We start from the raw sequence: 25739 nt of genomic DNA on the forward strand, positions 1-25739 counted from the left end.
GTCTAGTAAGTTTAAACCGAAGTGCCTGATAATTGATAAGTTCACTACTGTCATTTGAACATAATCATATTTTGAATTATATTGCATGAAATATGAGTCATAGAATTTGATAATCCGTAATAGTAGTATATCGCTAATGTTAAGAAGAAACCTTTATTAGACAGACGATAAGGTACAGAACCTAAAAACCTTTTCACCATACAAGTTTACAGTGCATGCCTTGAAAGTATCACATAAACTACCGTTCCAGTTCATAGACTAAAATTCTTAATAAGTATTTATTAGCCCCACGGCAACCCACCTACAGCAAATTCTATACCTACAATAATATGGAGGACATATCTAATGTCTTTATTACAGACTATATTCCTACCATTTATACTACGCCAGCCTCTCTAAAATACATGCAGGCCAGCAAACCAAAAAGTGCAGATGTCTTTTTAGAAAGAAATGGAGTTGTTATAATATTATACAATAAAACTAAAGATGTACTAGTCCTAGTGAAACAATTCAGACCTTCGGTATATTTCCAATTAATTCCCGAAGCTGAAAGAGTCAAGTTGGGAACCGCTATTGAAGTCAGTAAATTCAACCCAGAAGAAGCAATTACCCTGGAGTTTTGTGCAGGTCTGGAAGATAAAAATATTCCATCTGAGGTAGTGGCCCAGGAAGAAATTCTTGAAGAATGTGGGTATAAAGTTCCTGTTGAGAGTCTAGAGAAGGTGTTCAAATATTGCAATCTATCTGAGACAACTGGTGCACAAACTACTCTGTTTTACTGTGAAGTCACTGAAGATCAGCGAATAAGTGAAGGAGGAGGAAGTGCTGTTGAACATGAAATTGTTAATGTTATTGAAATGAAAGTTGAGGATGTGCTTAAATATGTTAGCCAAAGCTATGTTTGTTCACCTGCTAATTTTCTGTTTGCTTTGAATTGGTTTTTGTACCATAAATACAACAAGATTACTGAATGAAAAGTTAGATTTTTATTTCAATTAAAAATCCCCAAGTGTTGACTTATATATAAGGTATTCTTTAAGATTTAAATATTTATACTGTTGTCATTGAAATGGGTGAAATTGCAAGAATGAAGTTTCAGTTCAAGGTAGCTTTTATTATTTTCTCCGTACAGGGTGTAGCAATTAAAATTAGTTAAAAGGATTACAGAAGCAGTAAAAGGTGCAATATGTGTTTTAAATTGCAACTATTAATAATGCTTTGAAATTTTTATCCGTGTAACGGATAAAACGTCCTGCGATGGAAGAATTTATAAATCTCGTCTAAACTGTGGAAAAACTTTGATGAAATAATTATATTACTGAGGATTGTTTGTCAGCCGCATATTTTTTTTAATTAGTTTTTTCCATCTCACATTTGCTTTGATTCTTTGCAGTTAATTGCACTATTCCTGCTTAAGGTATACAACCAATCAAGAACTAGACACGATGCAAATCTAATTATTTGACACTGAAAACAAGATATCAATAAAAATGTATTTTTGTATTGATATCAGCTTCCTCCTTTCCTCTGAAAACTTATCTCCCTGACGGCGCATTCGAGCTTCCGTTGAAGATGATAATGGCCATAACATGGAAATTTCAGTCTTCATTTAAAAATGCCATTCATCTGGCTAAATTAATTCTTTCGGTTTTAGTGCTCGATTTTTAAAATGTGTCTTCCATAATTTTTTTATTTTTACTTTGTGTTCCATCGGTTCTAGATTACATCATGAATTTGTGTAACATTTTTATTATTTTTTTTGTGTTTTCGTGTATTTTGTTTGTTAACTACGCATTAGGATTTTCATGTAAGTGTTTAGAAGATATTTATTAATTGCAGTGCAAAAGTATTTAGTTTTAGTCAAGTTGCTTAGTGATTTCGTGTAGTTTGTAAAACTCTTTAGTTTTCACCCTTAAAGTGTTAAGTGAGAATTTTTGATTGATTAGGTCCCACAATAACTGTTGGGTAATTATCCAAATTTAAATTGATCTTACAATTTTGAAATTTTGTGATTAACGATGATTTGATGATTTCTACGCCAATAAATTTCTAAGAAAATTATCCCTCTCATATTTTCTATAAGTGAAAAAATTTGCAACTGAATTGGTAAACATACAGTAGCGTAGCGGTGGGACATTTGAAGAACACAATGCACTCTCTCCCTATACCGACAGAAGAGAAAATTTTGACGGATTCTAAATATAGAAACAGACCCCCTGGGGCAATCAATAACTGGGACGACCCTTCTCCAAACATTGTCCCTAAACGATAAAGTATTCAATATAGATAGTGTACAGTGGCACCAATTTAAAATTAAAATGAGCGAAGAGTGTCAAGACTCTATTGGACTTCCTTCCTAAGGCCAAATTATTAAGAAAGTAATGAGAGAATAAAATTCTTACTAAGTTGAATTAACGAAATTTCGTTATGATAAAGCGCAAATTCATATATTAACCCATTGCAGCTTGCAAAACTCCAACTTTAAACTATGGTAGAATTAGATCAAGGCAAAGAGGCCGGGCGGTAAAATTTCTTTGCAGTCCTGGCTATCAGTTGGCAGGGGAGAGAACGGCATTCTGTAAAAATGGTACATGGGACGTTCCAATTCCGAAATGTGTTCGTAAGTACTTGCAGAACAGGTCAGTTTTTTGGATTAATGATTGGGTACAGGAGGATCGTGCACCAAGAGAGATTCACCTCCTCAGAATGGATTGATTTTGCCCACATATAACGGAGGAGTGCTAAATTTCTATTGCCAACAGGGTTTTGAATTAAATGGTCCTGCGGCTATTTTCTGTGATGGTTTCAACTGGGACAATCATAGACCTTCATGTATTCGTAAGGACTTAATTTTGATATTACACGCTCTCGTGAGGAAAGCAATACGCCTTCTTCTGCTACTACTAAACCGCGTACAGAGTGACAATATGAAAATTTACAATGGCTATATATGTGATGAAAAAAGATACCAAAAATTCCTCGAAATAATTTCTACAATATTAAGAGAGCTCCAAAATAATGTATTACCAATCCATCCTTACTTACCCCCTCATCCACAGCCACCCCAACTAAATAATGTTAAATGATATCCCTTTACTTGTAATACCTTATCTTAAAGCTCTCAAAAAATGCTTTTCTAAGATACCCCACAAAGCTACATTTGATGAAGCAGTATTTGATTAATCTAATTAAAATTTAACGATTGTTACATTGATATTGAATAAATTAAGTAGTTATATATTTTAATTATATAGGTTTTAATTAATTTGCCAAAAGCTGTTTGATCAATTATAATTTTGTAGGATAAAATCGAAAAGCATTTTTTGATAGCTTCAAGATGAGATATCACAAGTAATATATCATTTTGGTCTCCCGTTGATATCGTAGAAATTATACGGAGGAATTTTTAATACCTTTTTTTGTTATCCACATATAGCCATTGTAAGTTTTCAAATTATCCCTGTATGTAAATATGTATGCAAAGCTGGGTGAAAACGTTTTTTAGGAATCATTTGACCTCTATTTTGTATGTTTCATTAATAAAGTATATTGGGTGTTTTCAAGATACAAGTCAGCAGTTAAGAAAAAAATACCTTTTCACGTTATTCGCCTTCATTTCAGCCCTGAAAAGATTAAAGAGAAATCCTCTTCTTTCTATTCTAGTCGATTCGAAGTCTATTTGTTTTCGTTTTCAGGGAACATCTTTTATGCTTTTATTCCGTTTGAAAGTGGACATCAAGTCTTTGCATACACTTTCGTCCTTTCTTCCTCAATCCTAGAGTGACGCGCAACTGCATCGCAAATTAGAATTTTTTTTTAAGGAGCAAACACAAAGCTAAAGCTTTTTTGCGATTTCGAAGACCCCGATCTTTGCCACTGGACTCACGACTTAAATCATGACATGGATTGGGTGCGAGACAGCTATAAGACCCCCACCGGCTACTCAATGCCTACAGGACCTAGTTTTGATCACACTAAAGGGAACGGATCAAATGGTATGTTTCGACAAAAGCATATTAAGGGGTTGAGGTACTGATTTTATAAAGATATACCAAAAATGAGCCCACTTTTATGGGGATTAAACTTTTCAACTTTGCCATACAGAAGAGCGGTTTTCAAGTTGATGTTATGATAAATGAAGACTGTACTGTATAAAGTGTGGTAAAATGTTTTGCCACATGTGTGCATTTGCTTTACGTTCCATGGTGAATCCTCACGAGCATAATAAAATTTGTTTTCCTATATTATCTAGATTCACCTCTTATCTAGAGAACACGATGATTCTCTGAGAGGTGTACGCAAGATCCTCAGTATCGGTTTTAAGAATTAAAGCCCAGAAACTGCTTCACTTCCCAGTGCTTACTACTAATGGAAAATTGAGATACATAAAAAGCAAATATTTTTTAAATTTTTAGGTCACTACATGTATCTGGAATCTTCGTCCAGGAGAATTAATGATACTGCAAGATTAATTTCTCCCATGTACGACAAGATGGACGGAAATATCTGTTTAGAGTTTTGGTATCATATGTATGGAAGAACTACAGGTAACAATACTTCAGACTTTATGTTCATGCTGTTAACTGTTTGAGTGCAGGCACTCTGAGAGCGTATTTGAGGAGAATCAGCGATCCGTGGCCGGTAATCCCGAAAAACGCAATTTTCTCTAAAAGTGGCGATCAGGGTAACATGTGGTATAGAGAATTCATAGATTTGGGCCCAACAAATTCAAGTTTTCAGGTAAAACTTACTCATATGATTTCAATCACTCCATCCCTGCTTTATTCTATTAATAGATTATAATGGAGGGGGTGCGGGGAAATGGCTATGTGAGCGATATTGCAATTGACGATATTAAAATTATCCCGAACTGCGTCCCTGAGGAACATCTTCAGTCTACCACGTAAGTATGGCTATCCTCAGTTTCATTATTGTTTTTCATTCTCTGCGCAAATCTACAAGTTTGTCCGAACAATTTTGCCTGTTTTCCGTAGAACAACGAAATAATAGTCATAGGAAAAATCTGAAAAGATTAAAATTTATATTACGCTCGTACGCCTGATTCCAGACCTGTAATATGTAGCAATGTTTAATTCGCTCAAGCGTCCCGAAGAACGGTTCCAGCCCTAGCAGATCTCGTCGATTCGGTTCATCTTGAGTCGATCAGACGCGAGCAGAAATGAGCAATGTTAGGAAGTATGTTGGATCTGCAGAAAAATATTCCATCTGTCCATTATTTTTTTGCTGCATCTTGACCAAACTTTGAAGTTTAATCAACAGAACTTGGTGCATAGGGCACGTCTATAGCCAAAAGTAATGAAGAATGCAAATAATAGCGTGGAAAATCGCTGTGCAATAAGTCTTGCTGTTTGCACTCAAAAATTTGGTTGAGATTGAGCAAAGAATGCGGCAGATGGCGTTGGCAGGATTTTTTCCTGCAGGGCCTTAACTTTTGATCTTGATCGTCCCGGATGTTTTTTCGCACTTGGTTACAAATTATTCCACGGTCCATTGTAACTCAAGGAAGGTTTTTTCTACATTTTAAATTGAAGCCTTTTCGTAAAAACTAATCTATCAAGTGGACAATTTTTCGCCAGGATTAATTTCAGTTTCAACCCATTTTCAGTGAACACATTCCCTGGGTTTCTGATATTCTAGCAACAGTAGAAACTTGCGAAAATCGCTGTGGACAAAAGGCTTCAGGAAGTGAAAGTTCACAGATTATTTCCTGCGATTGTGACGATTTTTGTTATGAAGCCAGTAAATGTTGTCCAGATTATATCGATACTTGTATTTCGCGTAAGTGAATTTCGAGCTTTTTTTGACATCACGCGTCTTTCCATATTCACAATAATTATTTAGGATTATTTACAACTGAGAATACCAGTCTCACGGACGATTATACCAGCACGACCGAAAACTTAGCAATTACAATATACTCTCGGACCTCCACATACAAGCCACTAAAAAGACTTCCTAATCCCACCTCGACTTCAACGCAAAGACCATCACTTCACACCATGCCAACATTGATCATCCTTCAGCCTCCAACAACTCCAGAAGTCTTGCAGAAAAAAGTTCCTGCTGCCAAAAACGTTTCGAAAATAATCTTCGTAAAGCCCAAAATGTCAAATACCCTCAAACCATTCAATGACGACGCAGAAGTTCCTATGGTGCACGAAAATGACGATGAACTGTTATTGACATCTCCTCTACCAATCGAAGAAAACAGTAATGATATTAACGATGAAACTATGCAGGAGAAAGAAAACTATGTGGAAAAAGTGATAAATGGAAAGGATTATCCCTTCAAGATCGTTCATTCAAGCTCGGATCCCGTTGGAGAAATTAAAACCGAATTTAGCGAGATGCAAGAAGACCATTCAAATATTAACATGGCGTTAATTGCCATAGCTACTGTATGTGGGATAGTTTTAGCAGGTTTCATGGCTGTTGTGGTTTGGGGCAAGTTGCGAGTATGGCGATATAGGAACCGCAGAATTACCTCCGGACAAGGAGATAGTCAAAGTGACGTAAGATTTTTAACAGCCGATGAAGTACTGGACTTTACATTAGATAAAGACTACGAAGATTTATGATTTCTATGTCAGCTGTATTATTAGATATAAAAGTTCTACTTCAAGTTAATTTATTCTTAATGTCTTAATACTTTTTTTAACATTTGTAGAAACACTTTAGGCGTGGATATGACTAAATATGAAATTATACAGTACAGAGCCTAAAATAATTATTGCGAACCACACAACCCTCTAAATTCCATATACAGGGCGTTTACTGTAGGCTCTAAACGAAAAACATGATACGCCAATGGTTAAAAAATAAAAATAATTTACTGAATATTTTATATTTCTATGAAAAAGGGTCTCTTGGATACTTTTCGTAACAGTAACCGTTTTTATGGAAGGAAATAAAACGCAATAATCAGCAACTGAGAAATGCCATAATTCATTCGTTTAATATAATAAAAAGTGCGCGATAATCTGCGAAAAAGAGCCGAGACATGCATTTTTGCAGCTAAAGGGGATTTTCAACACCTTATTTAATTGTTCTATTATGAGTAATGTAATGCACCTACGTTAGTTTTGTAATTTTAATATTAGTTAGCAAATAATGTTTTTTTTTCCTGATCAAAATGGTTAACATTATGAAAAATATCTCAGAGAACTATTTTTGACTGAAATATGAAGTTTTTGAAACATTATAAATCTCTAACAGATAGGTCTCTACCTATTTTACTCTTTCTAATTCCCATTAAAATATTTAATACGGGAATGGATTTATTAGGAATAATTTACAAATCCCCCCACAGTTCAGACAAGAAGCGAAAACGTACGCATGTTCGTATGAATTTTTTTTTCGTATTTTGGTCGCAGGAACCTACAGTAAGCAATTGGCAGACTTATTGTGAAACATTCAGTATACATCTCGATACATCACAAATGTGTCTTTTGCTAAAGCAGACCTTTGAGTTGCAATTGATCCCGTAAGCAGGTAATTATTTTATAGTGATATGGTGATACCAAGAGGAAACAGTTATAAAGTTACAAAAAGCACTAAAAGTTGAGGTGTTTCATCCCTATTGAATGACCCCGTACATGCTCGTAAGGAAAATTACAAGTATCAATGTTACAATACGAGGAAAGCAAATTTAAAAAATCATTTCGACGGTGAAGTGGAGTGTATTTTTTCAAGCGAGCGGACAACCGCATTTTGCACTTTTACGCAGATAAGTATACATTTTTTGCCTTTATTTGCAAAGGTTCATTGACTACTATAGTTTCAATTTTAGTCAACCAAGAGACCCCACTCAAGGATGATGGACAAATGAAAGAATACTAATTTCTTTTCCGTTACAATTTCGTTATTTATCATTAGCCTGCCAACCAGCATTGCTCCTATTCCCAAAAAAGTCAAATACTTTTTTGCCAGAGGAACCGACTTTAACCAGAACCACCAAGTGACATTTAGAGGGGTTTCTACTACAAATGGCGCAAACCGCCAACACAATATGCTGTTTTAAAAACTTCACATTTCCGTCCAGTGGAACTATGACATAGCAGTTCAACTATAGTTTTGAAACAGACATCAATACAGCTTTCAAGGAAAAACGATTTTGGTCCCTAGAGATCCAATTTTTGAAAAAGAAGAAAGAGGTACAATTTTAAAAATATTTGTCAAAATCTACGGTTACGCTTCTAAATTCTGCTTCTGTAATGGTGTTAGAAAGCGACTATTTTTCACGAAAAGGAAAACTTCCTCTAAAGTTACTACATTTGTATTAGCCCTCGTAGCAGCTTCGATCTCGCTGTGTTCACTTAGTAGCTTTATGGTGAAGAGAGCATGTCTATTTTGCTTCAACTAACACATTGCAGTATACGCAGAGTCGGGCCACGCCTCCTTCAGTTTGTTCATTTGGTGCAGTGTAGTGCTAATCTCCTCCATTCCTGCGTAATGCCTTCTCCTTCACTCTAACGAGATATGACACCTGTTTCCCTAAGACGTCCGTCTTTCTCGAATAAGGTCGAGTCACTCAATAAGAGAAATAGTAGGACCGAACACAACGAGGTTAAAGTCTCGCTATTCTTAGCATTTTGTCTCAGTTTCTTATGTTTATCAATTGGTTGTTAATGTCACCTTAAAAGAGTGTTCGGTTCTCGGTTTTTAAATTATCATTCCAGTAAATTTTAAGTGTATCTTTTTCTTTTAGTGGAAAGAGAAGTGTTTTCTGATCTTATCTATCACTGAAAATGCCAGTGTTCCATACAAAAACTATCGAATCTATTTTGGAGCCCGTTGCACAACAGGTAACATGATTTGTTTATCAATTAATTTTAAAAATAAGTTCTTAGTCACCCCAGTTTCATTTAAAGTCCGCGGATTAGGTTGATAAGGATTTGTCATATTTTTGGAAGGCCAGGAATGATCGATTTTTTCTTATTGATCATTTCCAGGAAATGCAGGAAATAGCACTTAGCCAAATTTTATGGGTAGGCGTTGGTCAATTTTATTGCAATTAAATAGATTTTCTAGCTTTTTAGCTCTTCACGCTTAATTAGGCCACTTACGCTGGTTCTATTTATACATGCAAGCAAACACACATTTTACTTTAAACAATGCGTGATTAATTGGACCTCAAAATGTGTCAGTTCCTCCAATTAAACGTTTCTTCACTGGATCTGTAACTGGGAGAATCACCATCATCTTCTCATTCTTCCCATAAGTTAATCCATAATCAGCTGATTGAGGTCATGTTCTGACATTCCCAAATATGGTTATGTTGATTGTTTTTTTATTCCGGAGACAGTTTTTATTCATGAATAATTTCATCTATGAATAATTTCATTCATGTTTAAACACCTATTTAAGCCCACCATTCTTTTAATAATATACGAGAATTATTGTAGCAGGTGACGCCCACAAGCATATATGTACATATGTACGTCAGGCCCATGTTTAAGCGCCTTACTTTGCTTATTCCGCGATTGGATCTATAGCACTATGTAATGTAAAATGTTTTATTTGCGGCATGTGTACGTTTAAATAAACAGTAATTTAAGTGAGCGTTGCAGAGCATAATAAAGTTAATCCAAATGGGCCTGGAGGAAAAATAGTTTACCTAACACGTCTGAGAGTGGCTTCACGGCACTTAACGCATTTATTCGATCAATTGCGATCAGCCTGCGGTAACGCATCGTTTTTCGCACTTGTTAGGTAATTAACTATTTTCGGTTTGGCAAGAAAGTAATTCCTAACTGGCAGAGATAGACATGTTATGGATGTAAACAAAATAGTACACGACCACAGTAAAAAACTTTCTTACTGTCTCAAGATTGTAGCGAAATAAAGTAGTAATGGAACGTGATACGCTATTGCAACGCCTTTCAGCGCCAAAATACCAATATTCTTATATGTGCATAAAGCTGGCACCTACTACGCAAATTGGGTAGAATAGATTTGGGCCACCCCATGTTACGACCATATTTTACAAGAGTGTGAATGCTGAACTAGCTATTGTGGGGTGTACAAACTAGCTCTGTTGTAGATCAGCCTATATTATCGGAATTTTTCAAGTAGCGTTCTCACGTCCACAGGTTTCAAAATTAGTCATTCTTCATGAAGAAGCTGAAGATGGCATTCCAATGCCCGATCTGGAGCAGCCAGTGCGGACCGTTAGCAATGCAGTTTCTAATTTGGTCAAGGTATCAAAAGCATTGTTTTTTTTTACTTCTAATTGAATTATTTATCAGTTTCTTTTACTGGTGACAGGTCGGAAAAGAAACCATCAACAGCTCGGATGATGCTATTTTACGGCAAGACATGCCTGCTGCCTTAATTAGAGTTGAAAGGTCTTCCAGATTATTAGAAGAAGCCAGTTCTAGGCTGAAAGCTGATCCTTATTCGGCTCCAGCTAGAAAACTGCTTATAGAAGGCAGCGGTGGGATTTTACAGGTACGATCTATTGAAGGCTTGCGAACTTTTGAAAATCAATTTGGCAATGAAATAACTTTTGTCGCAGGCCACATCAGCTTTGTTGTTGTGTTTCGATGAATCGGAAGTGAGAAAAATCATTAGGGAGTGCCATAGGGTTCTTGACTATCTAGCGGTTGCTGAAGTTATAGAAAACCTTGACGAACTGGTGCAGTTTCTGAGGGATCTAAGCCCCTGTTTGAGTCGGGTGTCCCGGGAGGTTAGCGCTAGAGAGAAGGAATTGACTCATCAGGTTAGTCTAAACAGCTTAATATTAATCAATTCCACTCAACATCATTCAAATTAAAATACTGTTTATAGCACTTACTTCAATTATATTTTTAGCATCATTACTCCGGCAGTAAAAATTTTATTTGACTGTGAAAAAGCCCAATACATTTTATGAGATATTTGCCCTGATTTTAAACGAAGCTATTAAATTCGCCCTAAATCATCTATTCATTAATGAGCAACCATCGTTTTGATTTCTCATAATTATATGATATTTTGTGACCCTGGGGAGATTAGCAACGAATTCGCTGCAGTTGTTCGTAGCATTACCATTTAAGGCCATATCACTTGCAGAAATGAGCTACTTATTGGCTGTGAAATGCATTAAAATATTCAAATGTTAAATGTTTGCAAAAAGACCATTTAAGAGCAACGATGTTCCAGCGGAAGAACTGCACCGAGCATGGTTCATTGGGATTTGTATCTAAAGTACTCCGATCAAATATTAAAAACTGAAAGTGCGTGTAGATGAGTGCAGCTCTCATCAGTTTGTACGCTCAGTCGTGAACTGAGTGTGTATTTACGATACATGATTAGTTTACAAATTAAAGTAGGAACTCTCTTTTTTGATTATTTCTAAATATATTTGGTCCACAACACTTCAGAGAACCAAAAATAAGTTTTCCATTTCAGCTTACAATAGACGCGTCATGCAAACAGCGTAGATAATTTAAGTGTGAGTAATTCAGGGATCCCGTTTACTATTAGTGTTACAGGAAAACTTAACTGTGGGATCGTTGAACTGCATTTTTTCTAATATCCTAGAGGAACGCAAATATCCAATATTAGAATTAATATGATGTTGATGCGATTATAGTAGTTAAAAATAATGCGTTTACATTTAACAGGTCCATTCCGAGATATTGGTAAGATGCCTGGAACAAGTAAAGACTCTGGCACCAATTTTAATTTGCTCGATGAAAATCTACATCCATATTGTCTCGCAAGGCGGCAAAGGAGCGGACGAAGCAGCGGAAAACAGAAATTACTTAGCGAAGAGAATGACTGACGAAATCAATGAAATTATTAGGTAAGGTTGTATGTGTTTCAGAGGCTTTGTTACAAATTTATTACAGAGTGTTACAATTGACGAGTTATGACGAGGAACAGAGCGAGCTTGACAATTTAACTGTTCTTAAGAAGCTACAGAATGCTATTCAGAACAAGCTAAATGCTGCTAATGATTGGCTGTTGGTAATTATATTAGTACGAATTATTTTAACTTAATTAATCAATTTCGTTAAATATTTGAGGACCCAAATGCAGTTAGGGGAGGTGTGGGTGAAAAGTCTTTAAGGCAAATTATAGAAGACGCCCAAAAAGTGGCAGAAAGGTGGGAAATTCAACGGTTAAAGGTCTAATAACACTATTCAAATCTGCGATTTTAGATGCCTGCCTCAAGATGCACACAACATTAACAAATTATGTTCTGATTTGACAACTATGACAGATGCTCTATGTGAACTTAGACAAGATGGGAAAGGAGCATCCCCTCAAGCTGAATCATTGGCCAGAGGTTTGCTTAAGTAATTGATGAATATTTCAAATCCAATATAAAGTTGTGTTTGTTTAGGTATTAGAGGAAAACTAGGAGATCTGCAACAAGCTGTAAATACTGCTATTGTTAATGTCGATAAGGCGGGATTGCAGCAGACTGCTCACACCGTCCAGGGCAGGCAAGAAAAATTGTTTAATTCGAATTAGGTAGTAGATAATGACCAATTTTCACGAGGGCCACCAAATGCGCTGCTAAATTAAATTTAATGAATTTAGACTCCAGACCTTTAAGTTTTCATTAAAAAGTATAATAATGAGTATAACTCAATGGCAAAATAATTATTAAAAATATTCCTTATTGACGTCGTGTATACTGCAAAAGTAGATCGTATATTTCAGTTATTGATTTCGGTGATGATCCGTTTGAAAAACATTGGTAGCAACGTAACTGAAATTAACAATTCAGTCCCACCCTATTTTTTAAATTTCTGACTAAATTGAAGATAATCAAGAACAATACTTAGTTGATACGCACATGATTGACTAGAATTCTGAATTGATATTGAGTATTACTGGGTCTTAATCTTACAAGTAAATTTTCGTGATTCCTTTCCTATCTTAGCAATTTTACTTTTTTAATATTGGCTTTATAGTGAATTCAGTTCTTCATGGTAAAATGTTTATTTAGGCTTGAACAAGCACGAAAATGGCTGTCTAATCCGGGACATGACGATAAAGGTTTAGGAAGACGTGCAATAAATGCCATTGTAGAAGAAGGGCGTAAGGTACGTTTACTATAAATGGTCGAAGGTTATTTCGATTGGTTACTCAGGAGTGCTTTATATTGTCAGTGTGTTATCGATTAGGTTGCTGAAGGACTTCCTGGGGTTCAAAAAGCCGAAATATTGCAGCTTTGCGACGAAGTAGATGGTCTAACCCGTCAGCTCGCAGATTTGTGTGCCCAAGGCAAAGGAAACACGCCACAAGCCCAAGAAATAGCAAGAAAGTAAGTACATTTAATAAGAATACTTAGAATTTACTTTAAAGAAAAATATAAAACCGACTACGCAAAGGAAATGAACGTTACCTAGAAAAATTGAAACATCTCTATTGATTTATTTTAATTAATTGACCAAAAGATTTATTTTAATGTTAAGTTATATAATTATGTTGCGTTACCTTCAGCGAAGTACAGCTAAAATGTTCATTGATTTACTTGAAAGTTATTCATTAACATGTAAGCATTGATGATTAGGGGAACATTTGTTATACTTTGAAATTATCTATTTAAGATTCTCTTCTTTTTCTCTATAGCCTAAGCTTCAATGTTTTTAATCAACGTTGCCTTGTACTGCATACAGAGTGATCAAATTTATTTTTCAGCAAAGAATGTAATGCAGTTGTAAGGTAAAATCTGTGGTTTGCACATAAAATTGTTACGTGTCCATAGAAATAGTACTCAATTATTGTCCCTGTTTTGAGTGTGTTCTTTTTTAAATAATTTGTAGTAAAGAATAAATTATTTTTCCTTAAATGGCAAATTTTTGCGGCCAAACGTGTGATAAAGTCCAGGATAATTTATTTATTGGAAAGGATTTTTTTTTTTAATTAAACTTGAAGTTATTGACTTTGACCTAATTGTTAATTGAATTTAAACATTACGCGTTTGCTTACAGGTTATCACAGAAGCTGCACGAGCTTAAGGAAAAAATTCAGCAAGCTGTAACCAATCGTGTAGTCGAGGACTTCATTGACATAGTAACTCCACTGAAGCAATTCACAGAAGCGGTTTTAGCACCTGAAGGGACCCCAAATAGAGAGCAAAACTTTTCAGACAAAGCTTCGAATTTGCAGAATTTCAGCAATCGGGCAGTAAAAACGGCTAGGATGGTTGCAGCCGGTAAGTTTGTGTAATATACAGGACGCCAAAAAAGTCTAGAGAAACCCGAATATTTTATTAAATAATGACTTTTTAACCCAACAGAAAACTATTTTGGAATGGTTCAAGGATATTTTTGAGCGCATTTTGAGATTATATCTGATGGTTTTCTGAGCGGTTAGAACAGTCCCATGATGTGATCGTCGAAACTTACAAATACAGAAAATTTACTCTTATAGCGCATTTTGCCGATATTTCACGATTTTTCAACATTAAATTTGCTGAATAGTCTAAGCCATCTTACGAACTGAAACGACAGTAGTTCTTAAAAATTTTTCGAACAACTTTATTAATATACTGACCACTGTGGATATATTGAGATATTATTTTATTTATTTTAGTAAAATAAATATATATTTCGTTCACGTATTGTTGCAGGTGGTAGTGGAGGCAATAAAAAGCTCGCCGAAGCTCTATCCAGCATAGCCAACCAAGTGGAAAGTCTCACTCCTCAGCTAATTTCTGCAGGGAGCATTCGCATGAATTATCCAACTAGTAAAGCTGCCGATGAACATTTTGAAAATTTAAGGCAGCAATACGCAGACACGGTGACGAAAATGAGGAATTTATGTGACGAAGCCACTGATTCTGCTGATTTTATTAAAGCTTCAGGTGATTTATAGATGAAAATGTTTTATCTATTTAGATGAAATTTGAGAAACATCGGTATACGTTCCGCATGTGCTCTTGAGCTGGAACTCACGCTCAAACGAAAGAGAAAATAAAAAAAATAAATGTATTTTTTTTGTATTATGTAAATTCTCAACCGAGTTTACACCTCGCCCTGGCAATAAATTAAAAGGGGAATTAAAAAATAAAACGGTAATATGGAGAATCCTATTATTGTCTCAGATATGCAACATTTCACAGTATTGATAAATTTCCCAGTGAATGAGGACATTTTTTTAAAATAAATACGAATTCCGCATTTCATTTAAGTTGTGCGAAACTAATGAGATAATTTTACATACTTTTAAGTCAACTTGTAGTCACTTATTTCTTGTCGCTTGTCGCAGTCAGTCATAATGTTGTACTTTTTTGCACATATACAGAAGAGCAAATGAAGAAACACACTTTTCTCTGTGAGGAAGCAATTAAAAATCGCCAGCCTCAGAAAATGGTCGACAATACTTCGGCAATCGCTCGCTTGGCTAATCGTGTTCTTTTAGTCGCAAAGCAAGAATGTGATAATTCCGAAGACCCTCATTTTATCGATGAATTAACTAGAGCTTCCGATGGTCTACAAGGAGGTACAATAATTTTCACCGATCTCAGAATTTTTTTATGCAATATAATTGTTTTTTAGCTGTTCCCCCAATGGTTCAAGATGCTAAAGCCGTAGCCGTTAATCCAGCTGATCACAATGCTGTTTCCAGGTGGAGGGAATCCAATAAAGCTGTAAGTATTTGAAGACCACTTTTAGAGAACAAAATTGAATTTTTCACACCCCTGCAGATTTGTTTCTATATTTTTTTAGCATTATTAATTATCGAATAATTGCACACTAAAACTTGGAAAATTTATCGTTGAAGAGTTTTATATCGTGACCTTAATTTCTATAATTCCAAGCTGGAACGTTATATTCTTTTTCTAAATCGATTTATTTATTATTAGCTGTTAAATGCCGTGGGACAGGTTAGGAATGCAGTTAGTGTGAGCCCTGAATTGCCTCCGCTACCTGATATTAATAATCTTCACATTGGTAAGTGGATACACTTCTGTAAATTCTTAACAAATATAATTTATGAGTTTTTGGAAAATATTCAAAACTATCACGTAGTGAAATCCCTTTTCGATTTACACAAGCTTAAACTATAGCACTATCAATAACTCCCAATAAGTTTTTCTATTCTATCACCTTAACCATGTAAATAACCCATCTCATTCACGTTTTTAATGTTTTTCAGAATCGCCATCAAATACCTATCATGTAGAAAAAGGTAGATAGTTTGCTTTCAGTATTTACTTCTGTTGTTGTATAAACAATGTGTGTATATTGTACATATTTGTTTATAAATATTATACAGGTATTATCAGTTCAAACGAAAACATAGGAATTGTGCAAGTGAGAGAAGGCTCGCACCAGATTTAATATGCCTCCGACAAAAACCTACTAAGTAGGTCGTGAGACTAGTGGTTGAAGTGGACGGAGTCGGTCCAGCGTTCAGATCTCTCATGGTTTTGGAGTTTTTACTGATATAAGTTTTAGTAATGGATTAATCTTTATTTTTTTCATTTCATTTACATTGTTGTATTTTGCTCTGACATTTTTAAAAGCTTCCATCGTAGCGAAGGCAGCGAAATCGATACTATTCTAAACGTCGAAGTGAAGACACCAATCGAACTGGCTCCGCCCACTTCGTTGGTCGAGGCCTTTGTCGGAGACATATTGAACCTTGTGTAGTGCTTATCTCACTTGATCAATTATTATGTTTTCACTTAAACTGGTGATATCTGCATATGGGTATTTTTTTTTTTTAAAGAAATATAGGGTGTCCCTAAAACGACTGTACAACGCTTAATCAAAAATAATGTGTTCTAGACATACTTACCTACATCCAATGCTACCTCGTTTTGCTGACGCCAAAGTTCCCAAATTAATAACAATAAACATTTATTTTTACTTTAAAAAAAAATTCAATTTAATTCTTGAAAAAAATCAATATTACTTCATGAAAAAATAACTCAAAATAGTAGTTTGGAATTAATTTCGACATGGAACAGAGGCGTATACAACTTGGACCTGAAACACAAAAAAACATCAGTATTAATTGATAAAAAAAATGTTTTAATTTTCTAAACAGCTCAAGTTGCGATATCACGTTTTGGCCACGTCCAAAGATTATCTTAAACACGTTCCAAAAGAGCCAAAATTCCAAATACTTTCGATTTTCAACTAAAATTTTAATAACGTCGTCCTCATTGACCTGACAAAACTTACTTGGGAACAAAAGAAGCGACAATCCAAGCTCACCCCCGGCCACCAAAAGCGTGTGCTAGAATGACGTCAGCAACATCCACTTTCACCCACAGGGAGGAAGTTAAGCGCCGCCCACTTTCACTCGCTAAGTCATGAATACTAGTTACGTGCCTCACTAATCTTTAGAACAAAAGAAAACCCGAATATCCGGATTATTAGTTTAGCGCGAATTACAAATATCTTCTTCGTTGCTGCGATAACATTCGAATGAATCTTTTACAAGGTGATGTTGGTTCGAAAATGTGCAAAAAATTTACAACCTGTCTTTTGTAAAGATATAGCTGATCGGTCTTCGAAACGATACATGATAGGAAGTAACATGCGATGTTTCTAGATTTAGTAAAATGGGGGGAAATTTGCGAATTCGAAGCAGTAGTTCCATTATGCGAACGTACCCTCTGATGGAATAATAAATACCTTTCCCATTGCAAAGAAAACCTGATGGAAAGTAAGTCTGAGCTTTATGCTGAGCATATGTATATAATAAAGAAAAAGCCACTATCATCCTTCAAATTTTCTTTCGGTTTATTAAAAACCTAACAACCTCGAGAACTGAATAGGTCTGTGAGCTTGCAAATTTAATTCTCTTGCGAATAATAGCTTAAGCATTGTGTCCCAATCCTGCAGTGGTATCTGTTCCTTCACCAAATTGTCCAAAATTCGTAATTTTTATTAATATGAATTTTTTTTTAAGGAAACGAATTATACTCTATGATCAGGAGCCATATTGCAGAGCAATTTTCATAGGGTTATCGAGCGCAACGAAACGACACATTTGAGATACTTTTCTAGACGATTACTCTACGCGTTCTCGAGATATCGGCATCCAAAGTTCGAAAAATAGCATTAAAGGATACCTCTTTGAAATCAAAGATCAATCTCATTATTAGTAGATATGATTATAACTTTGGTTGTTGTTCGATAAAATTGTTCCCAAACAGAGTAAATACTCGATTTATTAAATTTTCGTATTTTTAATAAGACGCAATTTTTTAACAGCTTTCGTTTATCATTTATTAGGCGATCTTGAAATGGTATCGGAAAACGTATTATTGCCCCCTCATTGTTACCAACAACGCTCTGCACTAACCTGATACGTCCCTGTTTACGTATTTATTGTAATTAGTACACATAGAGGAAGAAGGGCCGGATAAATCCTGTATAAACTCGGTCTGATGGTACTTAACAACTTCAAGTGTTGCATAAAGATTGTGATCTAATAAGCGATAGCCATAAACACCATGTGTTAACCACTCTTAGTTCCAAAATTTGTGAAAATCGATGAAAGCGTTTATCGGTTATTTCGAATACTTTTTCAAATTATCTCTGAAAACTGATATTTATTTAAAAACTTTGCCGCCCTGTAGCGGCCAAATGAAGGCACATTGAATGTAGATAAGTTTAGTTAGAACGCCACACTTCTGGTTTGGGAATTTTTGGTCAAGCGTTCTACAGTCACTTCAAAGGCACACCCTGTATACTCGATTTTAAAAAATGCTGGTTTCTTTAACTACATTTATTCAGACGTTTTTGACAGTTCCTCCTTTACTAATCACAAACTATAATAACTTCATTCTATTGTATCAAAAAATTGACTATTTTCCATTCATACTCACTAGTTTAAATACTATTGTGTGCGTACTTTATTCTTTTCTCACTTTTAGACTAAATTAGTTTACTACTCGCTCTTAATTGAGACCCGAAAATAGTATCTTTTGGGTATACAACAATACTCAACTTATACATCAAACCTCGTACCTTTATATTGACCCACAAAACTTACTATTTTCGCCAATCTGTACTAACAGTTGTAGCTGGGGCACTGCAAAGCCGCTCGCCGACAAAGGGGACAGGGAAGTTTAATGAATGGAATCCATATAGTCTTTCAGACAATTACGAAAGACCTGTTAGTCCGATACCTTGGCTTGGAGGTATATAAATTCACTTTTTATTACACACGCATCATAACCGACGTTTTATGTGCAGCGTGCATAATGCGGCCTTTATGATGCATATATGGTTACTAGGGAAACAATATTATAGTCAATTAAATTTAAACAATTTGATAATTATCTAAATGGAGGGTTCAGTCATTTATTTCTTTATCGTAAGTTTTTTAGTTAATTGTCGAGTCTAAATGTTGAAGGCACGTTAACTGATATAGTTTGAGATAATTTAGCGTTAATTATGAATGAACCTGGTGGTCGGTAGGTAATTGGAAAAAGTTGAAAAAAACTGTAGTAAGTCTGCCTAATAACGTATCTGAAATTTAAATGAGACTGCTCATCGAGGAATTTTTGATAACACGTAGATCTTTCATTATATTTTAGGAAACAATACCTTTGATCGTGTAGAACGAGATGTTTCCCCTTCTTATAACTGTCATCAAGGTAAATGAAATTTATTTTCTTACAAAGGTCGGCCTCACGTCATAGTTCTTTCTTAAACTTAGTATTGTATCACACGTAATGATCAGTATTATTCGGCATGTGGTGCGATTACTTGAATAGGTACAACTTTAATTATATTTTAGGATACAATTATATTGATCGTGTACAGCAAGACGTTTCCCCTTGTAACTCTTGTCGAGGTAAATAAAGTTAATTTTCATATACCAGGTAAACCGGTATGAAGTGAGCGTCAAGATGTAAATGTCTCGATATAGGGCATTTGTTGTAAACAAACCATTTTTTTTGGTTTGCTTATGCTGATAATGGTTGCTGATATGCAAACTGACAACCATATTTAGTACAAATCAAGTCCTTGAACAAATAACAATACATTATTTCATTGTGCCAAAAATGTCGAATTTTGTACCACAAAATGATGATTTGCGGAAAGCATTAATTTTTTTGAAGAAGTGTGTTGCAGAGTCGTGTCGAATGCTTGTCAAGGCATACGGTGATTATGCTTTATCAGAAGCAACATGCAAAAGATGGTTTCAACGATTCAGAAATAACAATTTTGATGTGCAAAATGAAGAACGTGGCAGACCACCAAAAGAGTCCGAAGACGCCGAACTGCAATCGATATTGGATGAAGAGGACACTTTAAGTGAAAAGCAAATGGCAGAAATGCTAAATGTTGCACAACGAACAATTTCTGATCGTTTAAAAGCTACGGGGAAGATCTAGAAGTGTGGAAAATGGGTGCCGCATGAGCTGAATGAAAGACAGATGGAGAACCGGAAAAACACCGGTGAAATTTTGCTTCAAAGGCACGAAAGAAAATCAGTTTTGCATTGAATTGTTACTGGAGATGAAAAATTGATTTATTTTCAAAATCCTTAACGGAAAAAATCATTGGTTGATTTGGGACAACCATCGACGTCGACTGCAAAACCTGATCGATTCGGCAAGAGGGCAATGCTGTGTGTTTGGTGGGATCAGAAAGGTGTGGTGCACCACGAGCTTTTAAAACCTGGTGGAACCGTTAACACTGTTCGCTACCGATAGCAATTGATTAATTTAAACAATGCATTGATCGAAAAACGATCAGAATGACAAGGGCAGGAAATTTTGCTCCATGACACCTGCACGTAAAGCAAGCACCGGTTCAGGATACCATCAAAACACTTGGCTGGGAGTTGCTACCCCATCCTCCGTATTCACCAGACTTGGCTCCTTCGGACTACCATTTGTTGTCGTCGATGGGACACGCACTGGCCGAGCAGCACTTCGATTCCTACGAAGAAATAGAAAATTGGGAGTCTAATTGATTTGATGCCAAAGAGGCACATTTCTATTAGCGTGGTATCCATGAATTGCCAGGAAGGTGGTCAAAATGTGTAGAAAGCAATGGTCAATATTTTGAACAGATTTTTTTTCTTTCCTTGTTAAAATTGGTGTTTTATTTTCACAAAATTGCGCTCATTTCATACCTGCAGACCTGGTAAAGTTCAGCTTATGTATTTGGCGAACTTCATGCTGCATCACACATGGACGATCAGTTTTAGGTACCTTGCATGTGCAATGGTTTGGATAGGTACATCTGTATCTATAATATTTTATGATAATAATTGCCTAAATGGTAATGAACTTGAAAGCACATTTGATATACTTTCCTGAAAATAAACTTGTTCGTTTCTTGCCTTTTCGTATGCATTTTAAATTAAACGCAAAAGTCGCCGAATCAAATCTAGTTGTTGCTTGGGTACGTTACCGGTCATAACCAGCAATGTATTTAATGCATCTAGGGTGTTGGCTGTTGAAATCGCAACGCATTGAGCTTTGCCCTATCATTTTCCCTGATATATAAATAAACGCAAGCATGTATCTTACATAATAACATATGCCACTAACAATATTCTAATTTTCTATAACAATACTAATTTTTTGCGCTGCGAAAGGATATTACAGTTTCATACCTGAATACATTTTGGAAGACGGTACGTTGGCTTTATTGTATTGTGCCAAAATAGAGCAGTATTCCCCTACGCAATTTCTCAATAGTAAAATTATGTAGAGCGAGCCCCACCAAGACCCCCACTACCTTACGACGGTGCTCCAATGCGTCCTCCGCCACCACCAGAAACGGACGACGAAGATGAAGTATTCAAACATGCCCCGAGTGCCAGTCAACCCATTATGGTATGCTTGTAACTCGTTAGCTAAGCTAATCATTCAAAATATGACAATTTAAATAGGTTGCTGCCCATAACTTGCATAGAGAAATGCAGCAATGGTCAGCCAAAGATAACGAACTTATTGCTGCTGCCCAGAGAATGGCCAAGTTAATGGCCAGACTTTCTGAGTTAGTTCATAACGATGACAAAGGTAATTTTCGAAAGGTGCTAAATTCAAAGCATTGAGATCAGGTCGGGTCATACAGGAAAATTTTGTTAAAGGAAATTTTAATTTTTGTCGTGTTTTTGGTAAAATTCATGTTTTACGTTGTTTTTTTTTTTAATTAGGATTAATTTTTGTTTTTAAGTATTAAACACGTGGAGGGTGGAAGAGAGCAAGGGGAGTTTGAAAATGAGTAATTAGTCTTACACCCTTCTCGTCAAAAGGGTTTCAACTGCAAAGTTTGAATCCAGTTTTTAAATTAAATTAAATTATAAATTATTTTATTTAATTAGAAGTATTTATTTTATTAGTTAGACACATACTGGTTTTGTCCAGGTTCCAAAAGGGAGTTGATAGCAACTGCGAAAGCTATTGCAGACGCCAGCGCTGATGTTACAAGGATAGCGAAGCAGCTAGCTAGGGAATGTACAGACAAAAGGATCAGGACTAATCTTTTACAGGTGTGTGAAAGGATTCCCACCATAGCCACTCAACTGAAGATTCTTAGCACGGTTAAGGCAACGATGTTGGGTTCTCAAGGTAAATATATTATATTTCAGGAGGCGTTAATGGTAATGCCGTTAATTTCTGTAAAAAAAATCCCTTGTGACGTCAGGGAAACGCTAAGAAGTGAAGAAAAATCGCTATCTACACTATTCAGACACTTTTTCATGTGCCCAAATTATTCATCTTGCACACAAAGCTCACATTACTCCTATAAAGCGGTTTATTACTGCACTTTTGCATTTCACTACAGCAGCTGTAACATAAGTGTTTGCTTTATTTCATTGCTTTGTCGTACAGGGAAAATGGTCAAAGGTAAGCACGACAACCACCATGTGATTCTTGTATATGCGCTAGTGCTGTTTCTTCAATATCCTACTAAACCACTACTAAACTGTATGTAAAGCAATTCGGGTGAAGGCTAGCCACCAAAGTCTTCAGACAACTGTTCTCCATTGAACTGTTTATGAGTTAGCTCAGTTTCAAAAATATTTCGTGCGCCAGTTAATTGTTAACTGACAGCCGCCGCTTCTTAACTGGACATTGAAGAACCAGCTCTTAGATGTACTCGTTTAAGACATTTTTTCAACGTTCTTTCCTATGTCTGAGCTGTATAGACATTGCTATGTTTTTGTTGTTTTCAACGTCGACAATCTTAAATCAATTTGCACGAACCTTGAAACGTTTAAAGTTCATTTGATTGAAGTTTAAATTTAAAGCCTGCACGAATCATTTCGTATTGTGGCAATTTTCGAAAAAAATCGGGAGATCTTTGATTGCGGGGGTCAAGTGAAATCCGAATAAAATATTTTTATCTTGAATTAGGTTCGGAAGAAGACAGAGAGGCCACCGAAATGCTCGAAGGCAACGCCCAAAACTTGATGCAGAGCGTCAAAGAAACGGTGAGAGCGGCCGAAGGAGCGAGCGTGAAAATTCACGCCCAAACGCACGGCCGTTTACGGTGGGTGCGCAGGCAACCATGGTATGCCTATGCATAAGTTCAATGGTTTTTCTCGTGTTCAACCAATCCACGTTCAGTATTGTGCTAGAAAGCGACCCGGTAGCGGCACGTTCTAGAGTAATACTGGTGACCTCAATTGTTGAAGTGGATTTTAGTTTAATTAAACTGCGTTCGATAACACAGTTTGATTGTTTCGAAAATATAAACAGATGTTGCATGAAATTGTCCACCAAATAATGCTTGAAAAACAAATTTATGTAACTTAAATGAATGTTGTATAGCCCGACTTATTCGCAATCGATCATTATTGTGTTCACGTTTTATCTAACTTGTTGTATTTGTTAAATTATTTGTGTATGTCAATTATTTTCTGGTTAGGTGTGGTAACAGTGTTTAGATAGGCATATAAAACGAATTTACTAACGTTAATAAACATTATTCAGTTCTCAACAATTATAGGCGTTAAACATTTTTTTATTTTTTTAAATGGTCAAAGTTTTTTATAAACTCATCGGTTTGTGGAGGAGACTTTACACACAGTAGAAAACAGGGTGATAAAAAATAGAAGTGCACTTTCAATGCCATATCCCTTATAGATTACATTTAGGAACTGGCGACCTGTAAAAGAGCTGGTTCCAACATTGATAACGAAATTTAAGTCATATTTTACATAAGTAATATTGTTGCTATTCTATTTTCCGCATTTGTGGGGTAAGCCATAATATGCGTGCTATACCACTCAGTTTAAATCTGGACGATTCAGCCGGTCTCTACAGTTCACTCGATTTTTCAATTTTACTTCCTTATCTCCAGTCTTTGTTTAAAATAACTGTGCTTGAGAAAACCCTACTTTATATCCAATTTAAACTTATATTTGTTACAGTGAAATAATTGCGAAACATAAAAGTAAGCACAATTTTAAGATCTCAAGCTCTCGTTACTTTCTACTTTCAGCCGTTATATAAAGCTCGATCTTGTTATTAGAATCTTCCTTGCTGCTTTCAAATATCGAAATCTTGCCATGTAACTGCCGAGTGCCTAATCCATACTGATACTTTGGATAATTGTTACTTAAATGTTATAAGTCGATTTCAAGTGTCCTTAGTGCAATATTTCAGTATCGGTTGTAATGATTCTGGTGCAGCTTACATTCTAGTCATTTCGACTTAAAATTGCGGATTGCCTTAAAATTATTGGTGATATATGACACGAAATTTATATAAGCGTAGTTAAGTAGTAGGTGGTTAAGGCTTTTCAGTTTCTCCCACTTTCAATGTCTAACTGTATTCGGGCAAATTCCGCAGCTTCCCGTTCACCAAGCTCGAACGGTGACCTGTTATTATTGAAACTCGATATTCACAAATTGGTACAGAAGTTTTTCCTAATCCAATTATAACGCAAGTTCAGACAACGATCGTCGAAATATCTTGAAAACCGTTAGATCTTGATTGGCTTCAAAAGCTGAATTGAATGGTTGTGTAATTCCATTATTACCGTGTTCTATCAGGCATTGGTATAGTAGAATTAAGGGAGAAATCCGCCTTTGAAAGTGATCTATAGACTTGCCTTTGCCAAGATAATCTGTACCTATAGCTTAAAATACATAGTTATTTTTATAAGCTTTTTATAGCAACGCCCCTATATGCATTGTAGAATGTGCAATAGTGCCAAACCTTTCCGATATTGTATTTATACTATTTTAATTATTGTATAAGGTTGTATTAAATTTCTGTAAGTGTTAAAGGTACATCCACATTTATGATAGAAAGTTTCATGAAGCGTGTCAAAATCCCTGTTTGAAGGTAGTACGTACCATTAAAACTAACGTTATATGGAAGCTTCAGTTTTGTTGGCAAATCTTACAGTCATATTCACCCTTATTCGCCAAGCAATAAAATGTTATACCTGTGTATTACATGATTTTATGAATACTTTACGTATAAGTTTGTGTATATTAATATTCTGTATCGTATTCTAACAGGTCTATTTTTACAATGAATTTTATTTTTTAACTTGTTCATATTTTGTTCTGTGGAATGAACTTTACATAACAGAATTAATAAATTCAAGTGATGAAAGCTCTGTATAATTTTATTTTGGCCGTCGTCGAATAGGAAAGAGATTTGGGCACAAACGTGCGGCAAGGTACGTTTCCTGCACGCTTCCAGTTCAAGTTGTAGGTCGGTAAATTTTCTCATTTTTTACAAAAAAGTTGAGGTAAGTCAGCATCATGTGGTGGGAAAATTGTTTACATTTCGTTTTTGAAATTCTCAAAAGTATTAGATACAGAAC

General features: G+C 35.5%; 3 protein-coding genes across 13 annotated transcripts; all 3 read left to right on the plus strand.

Annotated features, from left to right (window-relative positions):
* The first annotated feature begins 11 nt into the window (after positions 1 to 11).
* LOC136347480 (uridine diphosphate glucose pyrophosphatase NUDT14-like) lies at positions 12 to 977 on the plus strand. The gene has a single exon (XM_066297507.1). It carries the CDS (start codon positions 330 to 332, stop codon positions 972 to 974), a length of 645 nt encoding a protein of 214 aa, XP_066153604.1. The 5' UTR covers positions 12 to 329; the 3' UTR covers positions 975 to 977.
* A 595-nt stretch (positions 978 to 1572) lies between these two features.
* LOC136347672 (uncharacterized) lies at positions 1573 to 6733 on the plus strand. The gene is made up of 9 exons (XM_066297879.1): positions 1573 to 1807; positions 2465 to 2620; positions 2671 to 2838; positions 3822 to 3995; positions 4416 to 4547; positions 4598 to 4740; positions 4797 to 4903; positions 5627 to 5799; positions 5863 to 6733. The coding sequence occupies exons 1-9, from the start codon at positions 1729 to 1731 to the stop codon at positions 6597 to 6599; spliced, it is 1869 nt and encodes a 622-aa protein (XP_066153976.1). The 5' UTR covers positions 1573 to 1728; the 3' UTR covers positions 6600 to 6733.
* Positions 6734 to 8573: 1840 nt separating this feature from the next.
* Vinc (vinculin) lies at positions 8574 to 25525 on the plus strand. Of its 11 annotated transcripts, XM_066297880.1 has the most exons (25): positions 8574 to 8825; positions 10113 to 10220; positions 10288 to 10470; positions 10538 to 10741; positions 11628 to 11809; positions 11856 to 11973; positions 12033 to 12112; positions 12168 to 12295; positions 12353 to 12455; positions 12965 to 13061; positions 13143 to 13282; positions 13953 to 14176; positions 14594 to 14827; positions 15268 to 15465; positions 15522 to 15613; positions 15830 to 15917; positions 19004 to 19126; positions 19526 to 19585; positions 19729 to 19785; positions 21544 to 21582; positions 21660 to 21784; positions 21841 to 21970; positions 22319 to 22522; positions 22787 to 22801; positions 23312 to 25525. In XM_066297880.1, exons 1-25 carry the CDS (start codon positions 8769 to 8771, stop codon positions 23482 to 23484), a joined length of 3162 nt encoding a protein of 1053 aa, XP_066153977.1. In that variant the 5' UTR covers positions 8574 to 8768; the 3' UTR covers positions 23485 to 25525. The 11 variants fall into 11 exon arrangements, with proteins under 11 accessions (XP_066153977.1, XP_066153979.1, XP_066153980.1 ...); XM_066297882.1 differs by lacking the exon at positions 21544 to 21582 and having other exon boundaries at positions 8575 to 8825; XM_066297883.1 differs by lacking the exon at positions 19729 to 19785 and having other exon boundaries at positions 8575 to 8825.
* Positions 25526 to 25739: the final 214 nt, after the last annotated feature.

The sequence above is a fragment of the Euwallacea fornicatus genome, chromosome 29 (genome assembly GCF_040115645.1).
Source record: "Euwallacea fornicatus isolate EFF26 chromosome 29, ASM4011564v1, whole genome shotgun sequence".
NCBI lineage: Eukaryota > Metazoa > Arthropoda > Insecta > Coleoptera > Curculionidae > Euwallacea > Euwallacea fornicatus.